The sequence below is a fragment of the Caloenas nicobarica genome, chromosome 14 (genome assembly GCF_036013445.1).
Source record: "Caloenas nicobarica isolate bCalNic1 chromosome 14, bCalNic1.hap1, whole genome shotgun sequence".
Taxonomy (NCBI): Eukaryota; Metazoa; Chordata; class Aves; order Columbiformes; family Columbidae; genus Caloenas; species Caloenas nicobarica.
Window position 1 is genome coordinate 9,685,969 of NC_088258.1, and position 15,269 is coordinate 9,701,237.

At 50.4% G+C, this 15,269-nt stretch overlaps 1 protein-coding gene across 2 annotated transcripts in view; it reads right to left on the reverse strand.

Moving 5' to 3' along the window:
- The window catches only part of CAPN15 (calpain 15), a 57,411-nt gene that overhangs the window by 26,746 nt on the left and 15,396 nt on the right, over positions 1 to 15,269 (reverse strand). The window contains exon 6 of one of the 2 annotated variants that reach the window (XM_065644695.1): positions 13,908 to 14,227. The exons of the other annotated variant lie outside the window; for it this stretch is intronic. Coding sequence (XP_065500767.1) covers positions 13,908 to 14,083 — 176 coding nt within the window. The 5' untranslated portion in view covers positions 14,084 to 14,227. The remainder of the gene's footprint in view (positions 1 to 13,907; positions 14,228 to 15,269) is intronic. 2 annotated transcript variants of the gene reach the window in all.

Sequence of the window (15,269 nt, forward strand, 5' to 3'; positions counted from 1 at the left end):
GTGCTTCTGGGATGAGACACAGTGTTAAGAAGCATCCAGCAATGTGGCACAGGTGAGATGTTCATATTTGCTTCCTGAGCTTATAATAAGTGAAGTTCAAGTTGGCTGTGGAGGGTGCACAGTCAAGGAGGTCAGGAAATAAAAGCTCTTAACTGGCAGGGGACCTTTAAAGGTGTCTGGATTAGCCAAGAGAGAACAGGCAGCACCACAGAAGACTCCTCTGGAAGCAACGTAACTCCAGTGCCCACTTGGTCTCCAGTAAATGCACAGATATGACTGTGTCCTCCTTAGCTTGCAACACCTGCTTAGCTGCCAGATTCCTTCTTTTCACAAAGCATCTGGGGAGGTCTGGGCAGAACTGGGAATGACTTTCCCACTGCAGCCTAAGAAACATCGCCAGCACCTGAAAAAACTAAGACTTCACACCTGTACACACTTCTATATATGCGTCTGTGCAGCCCCGTACCTGCAGTAGACAGTGGTGCTTTGGAGAGCCTTGGATTCTCCTTCCATGGGGCCTGTTACCTAGACAGCAACCAAGGCACTGGCAGACCACAGGTCCTGCCCAATCACTAAGTCTAAGACGAGTCCAGAAATCAAACATGAATTTCTCAAGTCCTGGCAATGCTCCATCATCCTCTAAATTATTCCTATTCGATAGCATAATGATTTCCAGACCTTTGGATCAATGCAGACCCGCTCTTTGCAAGCAGTAATAACCAAGTGTGGGAGCGCACACTTGCCTGCATCCCAGAATAGAAAGCAGCTGGAGTTGCGTCTGAGCACTGCCAACGGGAAGATGAAAGACTTTCAGACACTCCTCTTTTTCCGCTGACACTGTCTTTAGAGGCTCTTCTCTCCGCTCTCCACTACCTGTACAGCTCCTTTAACTGCTGATTTTCCACAGGTGGTGAAGTTCCAGATGCTCCTGAGAGGCTTTTCCAATTTAATTTATTATATTTAAATAACGGAAGCATGTGGTTTATTACAGCTATTAAAGGGTTTGCGTATGTATGTGGGGGGAATCTTAAGAGAACAAAACATGCATCTGAGCCTGGGATTCAGAGGTACCAGGACCTCTGAGCACCTGCTTTACACCAGCATCTGGCTGCAGAGAACCACCTCTGCACACACCACACCAAGGGCTGTGAATGAGCTTCTACCTCCTCAACTACATCACACTAGGTCCTTCAGCGCTAGTGAGGAGATTTATACCAGCCCAGGAGATGATAGAGACTCCCGTTCCCTTTCTAGAACAGCTGCCATTCCCTGAATAGGGTAAAGGTCCAATCTCCAGGACATGGCCAGAGCCAGAGATCACGTTAAACAGGATCTAACCAGGAGCTGAAGCAGCCACACACGGCCCTTGGGAACAGAGAACTCGTGCTGAATCAAGCTGTGGCTGCTCCCTCTACAACCAGGGGAGCCCTGGCTAAGGTCAGACTCAGCGTGCCAGGCACTGCCTGCAAGGACCAAGGCAGGCAGGGAGCTCCATGCTTCCCGCAACCTCGGAAGCCCCTCGGGGTCTCCGTTACCCCAATTTCACTAACAAGTCAGAGCAGCCTCTGTGCATGAGCTGAGTGAGCCCAGCTCAGAAAACATACCCTGCAACACATCAGCCCAGCTGGGCAGCCCATCCCTCAGAGTAGGAAAAGATCCCAACAGGGAAAGCTGTCCCAGAAACCTGCTGGCGTGTCCTGCACCCCAGCTGCAGGAGAAGCAGCCGTGGTACCACTGGAGGAGCTCAGAGACCTGGGCATGGCGGTTCTTCAAATAACAGTCTTGATTACCCTTCTCCAAGGCCCTGGAGAAGCGGAGCGTAGGCTGCTCTTCAAAGAAGGATCCAAGCATGGAGGTACAGAAAAACATGAAGCCCTTCAATGCTACAAATCTGAGAAAGTGGGAAGGAAATAAAGCACTGATGGGGCTGATTTCCATGGTTACATTTTACGATAAAGACTTACCTGCTCTCAGCAGGGAGGGGAGGAGGCGAGGAAAGGAGCAGGAAACTGAAGTCATTAAGATGCTCTCTCATCTGAGGAGCTGGGACAGCTTCAGCAAGGAGGGTGGACTCCTGGGACCAAAGGACACTTGATTCCCCCCATTTAGCTACCCACACCTAAGGTATGTTTGAACAATCACTTCAAAAGCAGCTCCCACAGAGGAAAGAAAGCTGGATGAAGAGGAAACTCCGCTTGTTTTCGTTTCTCTGTCTTTAAGCCAATTAAGGAATTCTTTTTAAGTGAGGGTCTGCAGTCTATCTCAAAAGAGCCTGTGCTCCCTGGAGAACAGAGCTGGGCAAGGGTGAGGCAACCATCTGGAGTCAGAGCCCTGCAGTCCCTCGACACTGCAGGGACTGCTGGCCCCATGCTTCTCCTCTGCAAAAATCCCACTTACTCCAAACCCCCAAATCGCACTCTTTTCTGACACACATCTGCAGCAGATGCCTTTTCCCTTTGCACTTTGGTTTTCTCACCGGTGCATCACACAAAAAACAAGACTTATTGCCATCAGACAGACCTATCCTTGCATCTTTCAACACTCGCCCAGTGTTTGAAGAACTCAATGTGGAAAATGCCTTTGAAGCTTCACAGACAGCCAAGAAGAGGCTAAGATGAAGGCATGGGCTGTTTTTTTACTCTGCTCTCACAATACCCAGCTTCGATGCAGAGGGGTCAAGCTCAAGCATGGTGAGGGGTGGGCTGCAAACAGGCAGAACACTGATCCGAGGAGACGGTACAGGCAACTGGGGAACACGTTTGCCAGGACAAACGGCTCCTGGTGTGGGACTCTGTACGTAGATCCCTTGCATGAACCAAATGGCAAAGGTTTTGCCCTTCACACACCACACGGGACTATTTTCTGCCATTCTTCCCAGCACAGCCTGTAGAGGACACACGCATTCTGCGTCAGAAAATAAAAGCACCTGCATGTGCAGGGTAGTTTGAAAGTACAGGTCTATTTGCCCAGATGAAGACCACCTTCTGTAGAATAGGGAACAACTTTATATGTCACACAACTGAACAATGGCATTTGCGACTTGTGCTAGCATCCCTCCTGTCCCGTGCTTGAGGCTGTTTCACACCACTTTCCAATACACCAGGTGGTAGCACTGGAGGCTGGGGTGGGAGAAGAATTTTCCTGTTTCCCAGGACTAGAGAGATCTGAGACCAAGGCTAAATATGCTATGGACTTGTAACTGGAAAGAGCCAGGAAAAGTTGATGTGACTGTAAACCAGGCGCACTCAGGGCTTGCCCATAGTCCCTCACTCCCAGTGCAACTTTCCTCTCATGCGAAGAGGCCTGAAGAGGAGATTTACTGGTGGCCGTCAACCTGAATTGCTGCTCAGCTAAGATTTATCCAGCAATTTGCAATGCTGTTAAAATAAAACTGGAAGAGCGGTGAGGGAAGAGAAAGAGAGAACGGAAAAGAAGGGAGGGGAAATGGATCAGGAGCAACAACACAGCCCCAAAGCTGTCTGCTCCCATCTCTCACATCTCCATTGAATAAATCATCCTGCATTTCCAGCTGCTGTGCTCCAGCCTTCAGTTCTTGCAATGCTAATACCTGGGCTCACGTCACAGAGGGGCACATGCAGGGTACGGTTAACAGAAATCCATCAATCTCCACAACAGCTGAAGCATCAGGCTCAATAAATGCAGCAGGCAGAGAATGGCACGAAAGGTCCTGGGCATCCGCAGGCTGGTGGCTGCTCCCAGGACTTCCACACTGCAGCCTCCAAGGCTCCAGTGGACAGGAGAAGGGACACCTCCATCCCAAATGTCACTCCCTGCCTTCTACCTTCTTGTTCCAGCACTGGTTAAACACCATTCCTACCTGTCGAGGTCAGAGGTGAGCTAAATTACCCCCCTGTACCTCCAGGAGCTTGCCAGCTTGGCACACTAGATCTGCAGGAAAAAGGCTGAATTCACGGATTAATATCCCTGTGTGTGCAGAGTCACAGAATTCCCCGACCGAGACCCTCACTGACCCCTCCTCCTCTGAGGACAAGCCAAGATAAGGTCACAGAACCTTGCAGCTTCTCAAGGGATCTTGGTTCTGCTATGCAGGACTGGATGCTGACACATGACCTTAAAAAAAAAAAAAAATCAAAATTTAAACCTCTTTAGTGAAGTTTAACAGAGCAGCTTCCTCTTGACATCAGAGAGACTCACCCCACTCTGAGCCTGCTGCTCTGTCCCATACTGCTGAAACCATGAGGAAATTCAGAAATACATCCAAGGAGACTTTGGCTTTTCACCACTTCTTTACAGAAAGAGCCAGGCCAGCCTCAAGGCCAACCTCATTATAGAAACCACCACAGGGCAATTTAATGAGAGACCAAAACCCACCACTGACTGTATGGGCATCAGTGAGCTCTCAAGCCCTGCTGCTCAAGTGCCTTCTCATGGCACTCCACCCAGCAACTGAGTCCAGTTCCATCTCGCAGGGGAGAAGATGGGATTCTGTGCACAGGCCGAGTCCCACCAACAGGAATGGATCTGTTTGCGCATCTGCAGCTGACCTATACATGTCACTTACTTCTCTTTCTCATGTGCCTGAACTTTAGACAGGACAATTGTCAACAGTTTATAAGAAGCTCAGTGGTATAAAACATGCTGATCTTACTGTGATTTGGCTGCGAATGCTTCCTCTTGCACAGCCTACTTGCCATTTTCTTTTCCTTGCACTGATGACTTCTAGGACAGTCCCGGGACAATCTTCAGTACCTATGTGCCCATATAAACTACCCTGGATGTGCAGAGCAGCCCCAGACATGTGTCCTCTGTGGCAACAGCATCCAGTACGGACAGCAAGATGTGCTCCTTCAGCATGCTGCAGTCCCCACCAGCCAAAAACCCTTCCCTGCACCTTCCTCCCCACTGGCACCAAGTGAAACATGGCAGCCAGCAGTGCCTCAGTGCCACCATGGGCAGTTGCCGTGTCACAGGAGACCACCCACTGGGACACCATCAGCAAGCCAAGGAGCTCCACGACGACACAAGACCATTGCACAACTCCATCAAACAAAGGTTCAACACAGGAACACATACTTGGCCTCAGACTCAGTTTGGCATTGCTGCACACTTTGAAAATGGCATCTGTTTGGTTTCTCTGGCTTCTCAGAGGCAGGGAGGAAGATTGGGTGTGTTATGTGGAGCTAGAAGGGCTGGGAGCAGAGCAGAACAACGCTGTGCTGGGCCAGGCTGAGCTAGACAACCATCCAGCACCTCAACCTGCTCCTGCTCTTCATGCCCTGTGCTCTGGAGCTTCTGCCACCTTCACCAAGCCAGCGACACATCTGGTCGACTCCTCCAGCAGTCAGGCAGTAATTACCAGGGAAGTCCCTACCAGTTAAGCTGTACCCTGGAGGCCTCTGGACTCAGTAATTCAGATCGTGGTACTGTAGAACTGTTTACTGCCTCATAAAGATGACACATACCTAAGTTAGTGCTTTGACAGCTGGAATCTAGAGGATGCTCCTGGCTTGAGCACGTGCAATTAATCCTACTGTGTCCATATGACACAGAAGCATCCTGCCATGGCAGCAAGAGGACATGCTGGGGCTCCTCCAAGAGCCCAGCATCCCTTCCCTGCAGCAGGACACAGCCCTTCCTACCAGTAGGGCAGCTCCCACTCCCATTTAAAGCTCCTAAACCTCTTCAAGTCTCGCACACTCTCACAAGCGTCTCTTGGGTAATCTCAGCACACATGCTCCTCAAGGACAACCTGAAGGATGTCACTACCAACCCAGGGACATGGGACGGAGAGGAGAGAAAGAGCACGCGTGCCCTGCCTGAAGCAGACTTAAACGTTGCACAAGACAGATGGGTCCTGTCATCTGTTGTGCCCTCCCCACCACGTCACCACAGCCAGCAGTGCCTCCAACACACACACTGAGCCAGCCAGGGGCTGCAGCACCCACACCGCCATGCCCAGAAGATGCAAAGCATCTAAACATTTGCTGTAGGAAAACATAGCCCAAGGAAAACAGGTGATTCTGCCAAGGTTTGCTAGGAGATTCTTGAGGGGGTGTGTAAAGCAATGATGTGCCCAATGCACGTCACTGCATCTGCCACGGAGGCTGATGGGCAAAACCAGAGCAGCATCACTGATCAGTTCATTCTGTGCCATTTTTTGCAGATCCTGCAAAAAACAAGCCTTTTCCACATTGCAGAAGCACCAAGTGTTTCCACATTTGTCCCTCTCTACAGACGGACACAACAGCCGTGGGGTAAGGCAGCAGGAGAGGTCTCAGCTCCTCAGCAGGGAAGGTTAAAGAGGACCACCCAGCTGGTGGCACAGGTCCTGTGAGAAGTCCCAGTGCTGCACAGGGCATGTGCCAGCCAACACCACAGCTCTGAATAAAAGGTGTCTCCTCCTTGGTGTCCCAAGGAACAGGGGTGAAAAAATACCTATACATGCATACACACACACATATATGGTTTCACTTTTCCAAGGTAAGCAAATTAAAATCAGGTTTTCAGGAAGATGAATGATCTGCTCGTGTCCACCTTCTCCCAACTCCACAGCTGGGGAATGCTACTGAAGGCCAGGGGGTCTGGACACCCTGTCTTTTCCCCCTTAAAAGGTGGAAAGATCCAATCTCCCGACATCTCCTTTTGCTCCAAATGCAGAAGCCCAGCTCTAGGTAACTACAAGCCCCAGCGTGCGATACCACTGTGAGTGCTGGGAGCAGCAGGGCCTGAACCCATGTGTCTGGAGACAAAGCTGAGCTCGGAACCGCTCTGGGCAAGGGCAGGCGACGTCCCTCCGGCTCCCAGCAAGCTGCCGACTTGGCAGCCTTTAAGCACCTGCAGCCCAAGCTCTCATCCTCACCCCATGCACTGTCCTTGCTCTCCTGCTGGTTGTCCCGGTGCCATTCAGAAGTGCTGTGGGCTGCATTCACACTTCAAGTTTCCTTCTGGTTTGACTGTCCTGCTGCAGCCTTGTAAATGCCATCTGTAACACAGGAGCAGCTTCTTTCTCTTCAGATCAGTTCTTCATGCCTCCTCACAGTGACCTTCAGCACACACTCCTTGCAGGGATTCAGTGATGCTTGTGGGCATGGACGCTGTGACACGCACTGGCTGGCACAGGCTGCTGGCTGCAACACTGGTGCCTTGCCAGCGCCAGGCAGAGCGGGAAGGCTGCCAGGTGGCAGGGTGAGCGGCATGGGAAGGTACCCAATTCCAATAAAAGGCCAGGGCAGTTTTTTGAGGAAAGCGGCTGGTAAGGCACAGCTACCTGCATGGGCTGTGGATCCCTGGGCAGGAACGGGCAGACGCAGCCACAGCTTGTCAAATGCAAACAGCACCCAGCCACAGCTTCTCTCTCCTCTCCACATCCCTTGAACAACTGCCCTTCTGTTCAGGGCAGTCGTGCACCAGGAGCGCTGTTTCATCTGAGGGAACAAAGGCCTGCAGAGGTTCGTTCGGTATGCGCTCCCCTCTGTCTCCTCCACGCACCAGCCCCAGCCGCGATGGGATCAATGCAGCCTTTCAGTGCCATGGCCAGCCTGGGGCTGGGCGCTTGCAGCGGGGGGTAGAGGCGGACGAAGGGAGATAGCAGCTCTGCGTGTCCTCCCATTTCTGAATCGTGTTAGTCAGACACCGGAGCCCAGAGCCACCGGTGTCAAACTGGATTAAGTTACCGGTCAGAGGAATCCAGTATGTGCCTTTTGCAGCAACCAGTACATGATAATTTTGGAGGAAAGCCCCAGAATGAACCCAGAAACATCTGCACTGAACAGCTGGGAGGGGAAGGAAGCTCCCTGCCTGCCCCACCGGCAGAACACAGGAGGCTGTTCTTGCCCTCATCCCACCACTCACAAGCCCATGACAGTGGGAGCATGACGGTAATGCAGGTCTATCTCCCTCCAGGACAGATGCTGTATCTTAAGTGGGCTTGTAGTTTCCACTCTAGCTCTTCCATGAGACCCTGGGAGAAGAAAAAATACCCTCCCCACACACACTTTCCTACATCTTCTTCCTCGCAGCAGCTCAGCCAGGATCCTGAGCTTCCTGCTGTCATCATATCCATCCATCAGCTCCTTCTGGAGGACTTGGACTGCTTCACAGCTCCAGACTACACACATGACACCTCTCAGGGGGTGCAAGTGATTTGCCACAGAACACTAGACCAAGCTCCTGCCTCTGCAGCCAAAAAAAGTCAAGGGAGCAATGCAGAAGGGTTGCTCTGGAAAAATCCCTCTTCTGGCTCCTCTTAAATTAAAAAAAAAAAAATTATTATCTACCAATCCCTTTCCCACCCCACTCCGAGCATACTTGCATCTGGAAACACGCTGCTCCAAATAGAGCACCAAAGGGCTCTGCCAGACCCTCCTATCACACATTGCTGCAGCACAGAGTACAAGAGGCTTCCTTCACAGCAAAACCGCATCTCCAGGATCTCTTCCCAAAAGAGATGAAGAGGTGAAGACCATGGATGTAGGCAGGGCCAAAGTTGAGTGCTAACCCCCTTCCTGCTGTGTGGCATCCCGAGAGCACCACAGCAAAATTACCCAATGCCTGCACTTGAAGAAGGAGCTGAACCTACAGGGTTCCTGGGGAGCAAGACTGCTCAGCTACCACAGCACCAGAAGCACCCCAAAACAGTTAAGGTGCTGCTCTCCCTTCTCAAGGTTGGCACTATTGAAGGGTTAGGCCTGCTGCTCCGTGCTGTGACAGCAACACTCCAGGCAAGGAGTTCAGGCATTTCTGTTCAGATTTTAGCCAGCCCTGCTGGCTAAGATGATCACACAAGCTCTGACTGACTCCCTGCCCTGGATTTTGCCCTCTTTGGAGAGGGTAAGTGGGCAGGAGAGCTCTGTTACCTGCACATGTGGGAAAGGGAGATGGGGAAGGTTAAGGAGTGGACAAAGAGCAAAGAGAGAGTTTCGGTACCCATTCAGAACTTCAGTCTGTGCTGCTCTGTGCCATCCTCCGTGTTGTTCACAGCTCCAGAGCTATAAATAGCCTTAAACAACTAAGAGGCTTTGTGAGTGAGTGGACTGCTGGAGCAGTCAGCATGGAAAGTGGATGGGCAGGACTGGAAGCCTGAGGCAGATGAAATAGCATACCATGCTGCCAGCTCCTTGGCACTGCACACTTTCTGGAGCAAGACATTATTCCAGCTCCTGTGTGCTTTGGTGAGAACTGGCAAGCAAACAGTTACAAGCCCAATGTTCCCATCAAGCAGGTATCCACGACGACCTGCAGCATCATTAGTCTACCAAATCCCAGCTGACCTCAATGCCACAAGAACTTCCAGAGGGAGCACAACCCACACAGGGATGCGTCCACCTCACTGCAGCACCTGAGGGACACGAGCTCCACTCTGGTGTCATGAACAGGCATGTCCTGAATATCAGAGCTGATGTTAGCACCATTGTGGTTTGGAGGAGTGGCTTCTTTTTCCCTCCTCATCCCTCCTCTGTGGATATAGATTCAGAGCAGATTTTGGCTGTCCACAGCTTTTTCACAGCCACACACCTCTGCTCCTTGCATGGAGGTCTGGAAGGGGAGTTGAACCAGCTGGACCCCAGAAGTCCCTTCCAACCTCAACCAGTCTGCGGTTCTTCCAAGGTGCAAAATCAACTCTCTGAGAACACCCAAATCCAAGCAGGTTACTGACAAAAACCCAGAGAACTGCGCCTGCCCCAGCCCCCAGGCTCAGCTCTGTCAGGGTAACTGTTCCCCAAAGAGCACGGGCGCTGGCCCACCAAGGCTGCCAGACCTGAGGCTGAGGCCTGACCTGCAGTCCCATGACAGAAAACAGAAACAGGGAAACGCTGCAGCGTCACCTGATGCTCTACCAGTAGCTTTTCTTCCCAGACATTTCGCTTCTCCTCTGGGCCTTGGTTTCCCCAACAAGGAACATGTCCTCTGCATCCCCGAAGATGTTTAAAACATGCATAGATGAAGTTCTTAGGGACATGGTTTAGAGGTGGACTGGATAGTGCTATGTTAACGGCTGACTCGAGGATCTTAAAGGTCTTTTCCAACCAAAACACTTCTATGATTCTGTAACAGTTCTGCTTATGCTGCCTTTGGAGGTGAAGTGCCACAAAACAGTGTCCCATTATTAACATCTCCACCAGCCTAAAGACTGCTCAAAGACCCCAAGCCAGCACTGTGTGATGCTACCCAGCAGTTTTGACTTGCTGCTTTTCAGGCATTTAAGCCACGGAGTTCCTAAACACCAAGGCCACAGATGCCTTGCTCTGGGTTTCTCTCCAGAAGTAAGTGGTACTTCTGGCGAGCAGGCGGGTGGTGCAGTAAGTGCCCTCCCACCAGCTGCCAACAACAAAAGCAGTTCTTGCTTCTCTCTAAAACCAGAGGGATTTATATATTTTTAGCATTAAAAAAAAAAGCCTGTTTCTCCCTCCACAGTTATTGAGGCCCAGAGGTATTTCATTCTGAAAAGGTTTTTATAGAAGAATACAAAGCCTTTGCAGAATGCTGCAGGAAACCCCAGAAAATGCATATTCTGGAAAACGAAACAGCTCAGAGAGATTCAGCCAAACAGGGTGGTAAGCAGAGACGCTCAGATTCAGCTGCATAGATCTTGCAACGGTTTTCCCAAAAGCCTCTCCTGAGTCGAGAGAACTCGAGCACCCCTCAGTACCATGAACCCTGCACACGGCATCCAAAGCACTGTGTAACCCTGGGACGCTGCCAGCCCCGCAGCCTGGTGCTAACACGTGCCCAGCTCCGGCAGACACCTCACCACAAGGGCCACAGCAACACCGCAGCTCCAGAGGGAAGGGCCCCACGTCTCTGTTTATGCAGAAGGCAACCGTCAAGAATTTGACCAGGACAGGACCTTGTTGTCTCTCTTTACAAATGCTGGGGAATAAAGACTAGGTGAACAGAAACACTGCCTTAAATCTCATCTGGGAGACACTTCAGTGCTCAAATTCCCTGCTAAACCCTTACAGATGTGGAGAGCTGCCACTGCCACTTCGACCAGCAGCAAGAGAAGCCACCGTGAGCTCACAGCTCCCAAACCATTCACCTGTAGCAGCAGCAACAGAGCTGTGTCAGCCAGCGTCCAGCCTTGTGGTACTGCCCCTTGCTGCTCTCAGCTTCATGAAGGGTTTAGCATGTCGGGAAGCTTGGCTGTGATGGGTCTGTAGGCTCGGCTGAATGCTCTCATCCAACAACAGTCCAGGCCAAACACCCTTAATCACATGGGCAAGGAGGTGTCCAAGGGGACTTGTAACTAAGCCAGAATTTGTATGGCTACACACAGCTACCAAGAGCGTATTTAAAAGCAACATCTTTGCCCTAAGATGAAATTTTGGCAATAAGATCCCCCTAACTAAAATGCATATAACACTCGCATATAACTGTGCAGCCTGGTCCAGAAGAGACCAGGGACTCAAATCTGGATATTACAAGTCTACTGTTTCTACCATTAAGGCTCATTTTTTCTCCTTCACGTCCATCTGTCTTCAGCAGGCCGGGCACGCCAGACCACCAGCCTCACCCAGGCAACAGGAGACACTGCAGGCTCCTCGCAGCTTCTAAAATCTTGAAAGCCAACCAGCACTGACTTCTTCCCTTGTTCCCACCCCACTGTGAGGGGAGCCTCCCACAAATCCCCCACCAAGTACAGACCAAAGTCACTCATGAAGGACTTGCAGGCCTGTTTTCCTGCCAAGGAAGGTCTGCATTCATCCCCAAGGCATGAGACAGACCAGAGCAGGTTTGCCTCTGTGTCGCTACAGAGCAGCCAAAGCATTATCAGCTCTGAAGGCGGCCGCAGGCAGGGACGGGAATCAGCAGGAAAAGCTAAGTCTATCCCAGAACTCCTGTCCAGCCTCAAATTGACTCCCCAGGACTCCACTTCCTTCCTGCACTACAGGACTCCAGAGACGAGAACATTCAGAGGCAGGCCTACGTACCCTGACTTGTTCTATTGACTGACTTAATTTTTTAAAGGAATATATTTATCTGCTCCCCTCTGGAAACCAATTTTCTTCACCCATCTCGCCATGGGAACCACGGATGCTTTGATGCCTGACAGCCTGGCTGATCTCAGCAGGTCTTTCGAACCCACTTCCATAATCACTGCCTAAAGCAGGTTCTTCCCACACAATTCACCGCTCAGTGAATCATGGCCAGCGATTTTCCTGTCTCCAGGAGCCATGTGGCGCTTAGCCAGGATGAGTTCTCTTCTCCCTTTAGCATGGGAAATACATAATTATCAGAAAAACCACTCCTGTCCTAACAGGACACTGGCTTTATCTGCACCAAGACCAGCAGTTCCTGTTCTTGCCCCAGCATTCGCTCCACCACGAAGGCTGGTTGTTCAGGAAATGTATTTCCATATGTCAAGATTTCATTTAGTTTCTCAAGATCCTCCAAGCTGCAGACTTCAAATCATGAGCAGTCACAGCTGGCATACGTGAGGCTGCAGAGACATGACCTTTTCAGTGCCCAGCGCCAGCTTTGCACTGGAAGCTCCTAAATCTCGGCGCTGGCTGTGCACAGGCATACCGGGTATTCATCGGTGAGACGTCAACACCTTCCCCAACTCTTCAAGGCAACAGAGGAAAAACCAGCAGCCTGGAAGAAATAATCCAGCAGGAAGGACCCATGTCTGTCCACAGGATCCCTCTAAACTAGAGGGGACAAATCTAAACAGCACAGATCATCGACCAGAACTGTGGGCCAGCCACCCAGGTTGGTACACACAGCAACAGTCATTGGAAACCGCATAAAATAGCCTTTTTAAAGGCTTCTTGGGCATTGCTAGGAACTCAAGCCCATGACTGAGAGCAAAGACAACAGCTAACTGGTTTCACACTGTTACCAGCTAAACAAGGAAATCCAAGACAGAGCTACACAGGAGCAAAGCGTGATGGCGCTTGCCTCGGAGTATCCCAGAGTTGTGCACCAGACACTGTAAGCAGATTCCGGGACTTGCAGCAGCAGAAAGGCAAGAAAACGAGAACTACACAACAGATACTACGTGACCATCACAGCAAACGCCTCCAGTAGAAAGCCACAACAGCTCGGGGACGCTCAGAAGCAAGCAGCTATTCCTAAAAGACTGGCAGCTTCAGACTCAAGCAAGTACAAACACCCAGCTAGGCTGGAATCTACACAAAGCAGGCGTTAGGCAAAGGCTCAAATATTATTAGCACAAAACATAGCAGCCTCTGTAGCCAAGCCCCCGGGCAGAGGATTTTTAGATGCTTCTGACATACCTCTCAACCTGTCAGAGACTGAATGCAGGACACCAGCCCTCCAACGTGAAGAAAAATTCCTCACTGCAAGTGGCTGACAGGGAAGGGGCAGAGGCAATGACTCAAAGACACATTTGAGGTGCTGATTTCATCAAGGAGGAATAGAAATTGAGGACTGGAAACACTGAGCTCTTTTCCAGAGTAATTCTGTTTTGCTGTGTTTCATTCCCCTGGATCTGCTATTCAAAGCGTTTCAACTGCTTTTGCATGAGAACAGTTTCTCTTGCTCTTTTGCTTTCAGAAACTCTTGCTACTTGTTGCCACCCAACCTGGAGTCACAGTCCTCCATCTGTGTAGTTGGGAGGTCAGAAAGAAGAGGAGGCACAAGAACACGGCAAACTTGTTAAAAGAACTGAGATCCCATTCCCAGGCAGCCACCTTCACAATTGAGGTGAGTGAGGAAGAGCTGGGATGAGTCCTGCAGACTATTCTGCAGGAGACATCAGCAGTCCTGTAAAAAGGACATGGCTTGGCATCACTCAAATCAGTGGAAATTTGGCTCTAGCTTTCACAAGGAATTGAACTGAACCTCTGAATGAAAGGACCCGTCACCCAACAGGATGCAAAGCAACTTATTTCCCAAATGCACCGCCCTGGATTCAAGCTGAGAGGTAAGCAGGTGAGCAGGATCCTTCCCCTCCTCCTTACCTTCGCACCCGGTGGTGTAAGTGCTGATGCTGCCGCGTTATAAGGGCACTTTCCCAAACGGGGCCACTGTGACTACTCCTATACCAGCTCACAGCTGGGTGCCCCGAGTAGGGTGTGCTAGCGAAGCCGTGGTCCGACTCCGTCTCTGCGGCCAGCGATGAGGCAGAGCTCCCCATGGTTCCCCCCTACCCAGGCCACGCTGAGATTTATCCTAGGTTAGGTCCAAGCCAGTGGCACGGGCAGTTCGGGTGGAACAGACGAGGTGCTGCGGCATGGGCTGCTGTAAAGATCCCAACACACTGGAGAAAGGAAGGTCGGTTCTGATCAAGAGTTAAAAAGAAAAAAAAAAAAAAAAGAGAGAGAAAGGAGGAAAAAAAAAAAAAAGGAAAGAAAGAGAGAGAAAGATAAGGTATGATTTAAGCAACAACCCTCAATTTTTAGAAGCCTATTAATGCACGCTCTGACCAGAATCCCCATTCCAGTGCTTACTGGGATGGGAAGGGCCATTTCACTGAATCCAGCTTTTGCTGCCTGGAGATGGGAGATATGGGGGCTGTTAGAAGAGGCTCTTCCCAGTTAAGTGCCAGCAGTTCCAGGCTCGGGGCAGCAGCCCAACTAATGGAGAAGAGCACAGCAGAGCCCAGCAGAAAGCCCTTGCTGGTATCACGGTACCGCCACCACGATAAAGTGGCAGAAAAGGGGAGAAGCAAGTCTCAGAGCCCAAACCAGCAGCCCTTGAGAATCACACACACAAGAGGTTATTCTGAAAGCTCCGGGCTCTGACTGGCACACCAGGTTTTTAGTTACCTCAGCTACAAGGAGTACAATTTGATGGCTTGTACGCAGCAAGGAGATTTTATTTTTCTTGTATGCAAGATAAATGATCCCTCTTTTCCTGTTCCCCACTAACACCACTGTAAGCCTGAAAATGGACAGACTAGGTATCTGCACAAGTATGTTTTCTGTGATGATTTCACACAGTGCAATGAAATACTTTCTTTCGGCTGATGCCAATTTTTAGCTGATACTGAGCATCTACCTACCCACAGAAGAACGTTTGGGGATTTGACTGTTCTTTCTTTTCTCTCTTTCTCTTTCCTACTTTTTAGAATTTATTGTTTGAGCACCCACACAGATGAAACACAGAAATATTTTGTGACCTCTAGTATTCAAAGAAGTTTAAACATACACATATCTCTCCTTAAAGGAAAAAGGCACGGCAATCTGGATGTGCGTCAGGAAGAATGGATCAAGGGAACATTTAACAGAACAAAAAAGAAGAAACAAGGAAGAAGAAAAAAATTAGCACAGCTGAGCTTATTCAATTACCCACCAGGATTTATAGAGATGAATGAACTGTTG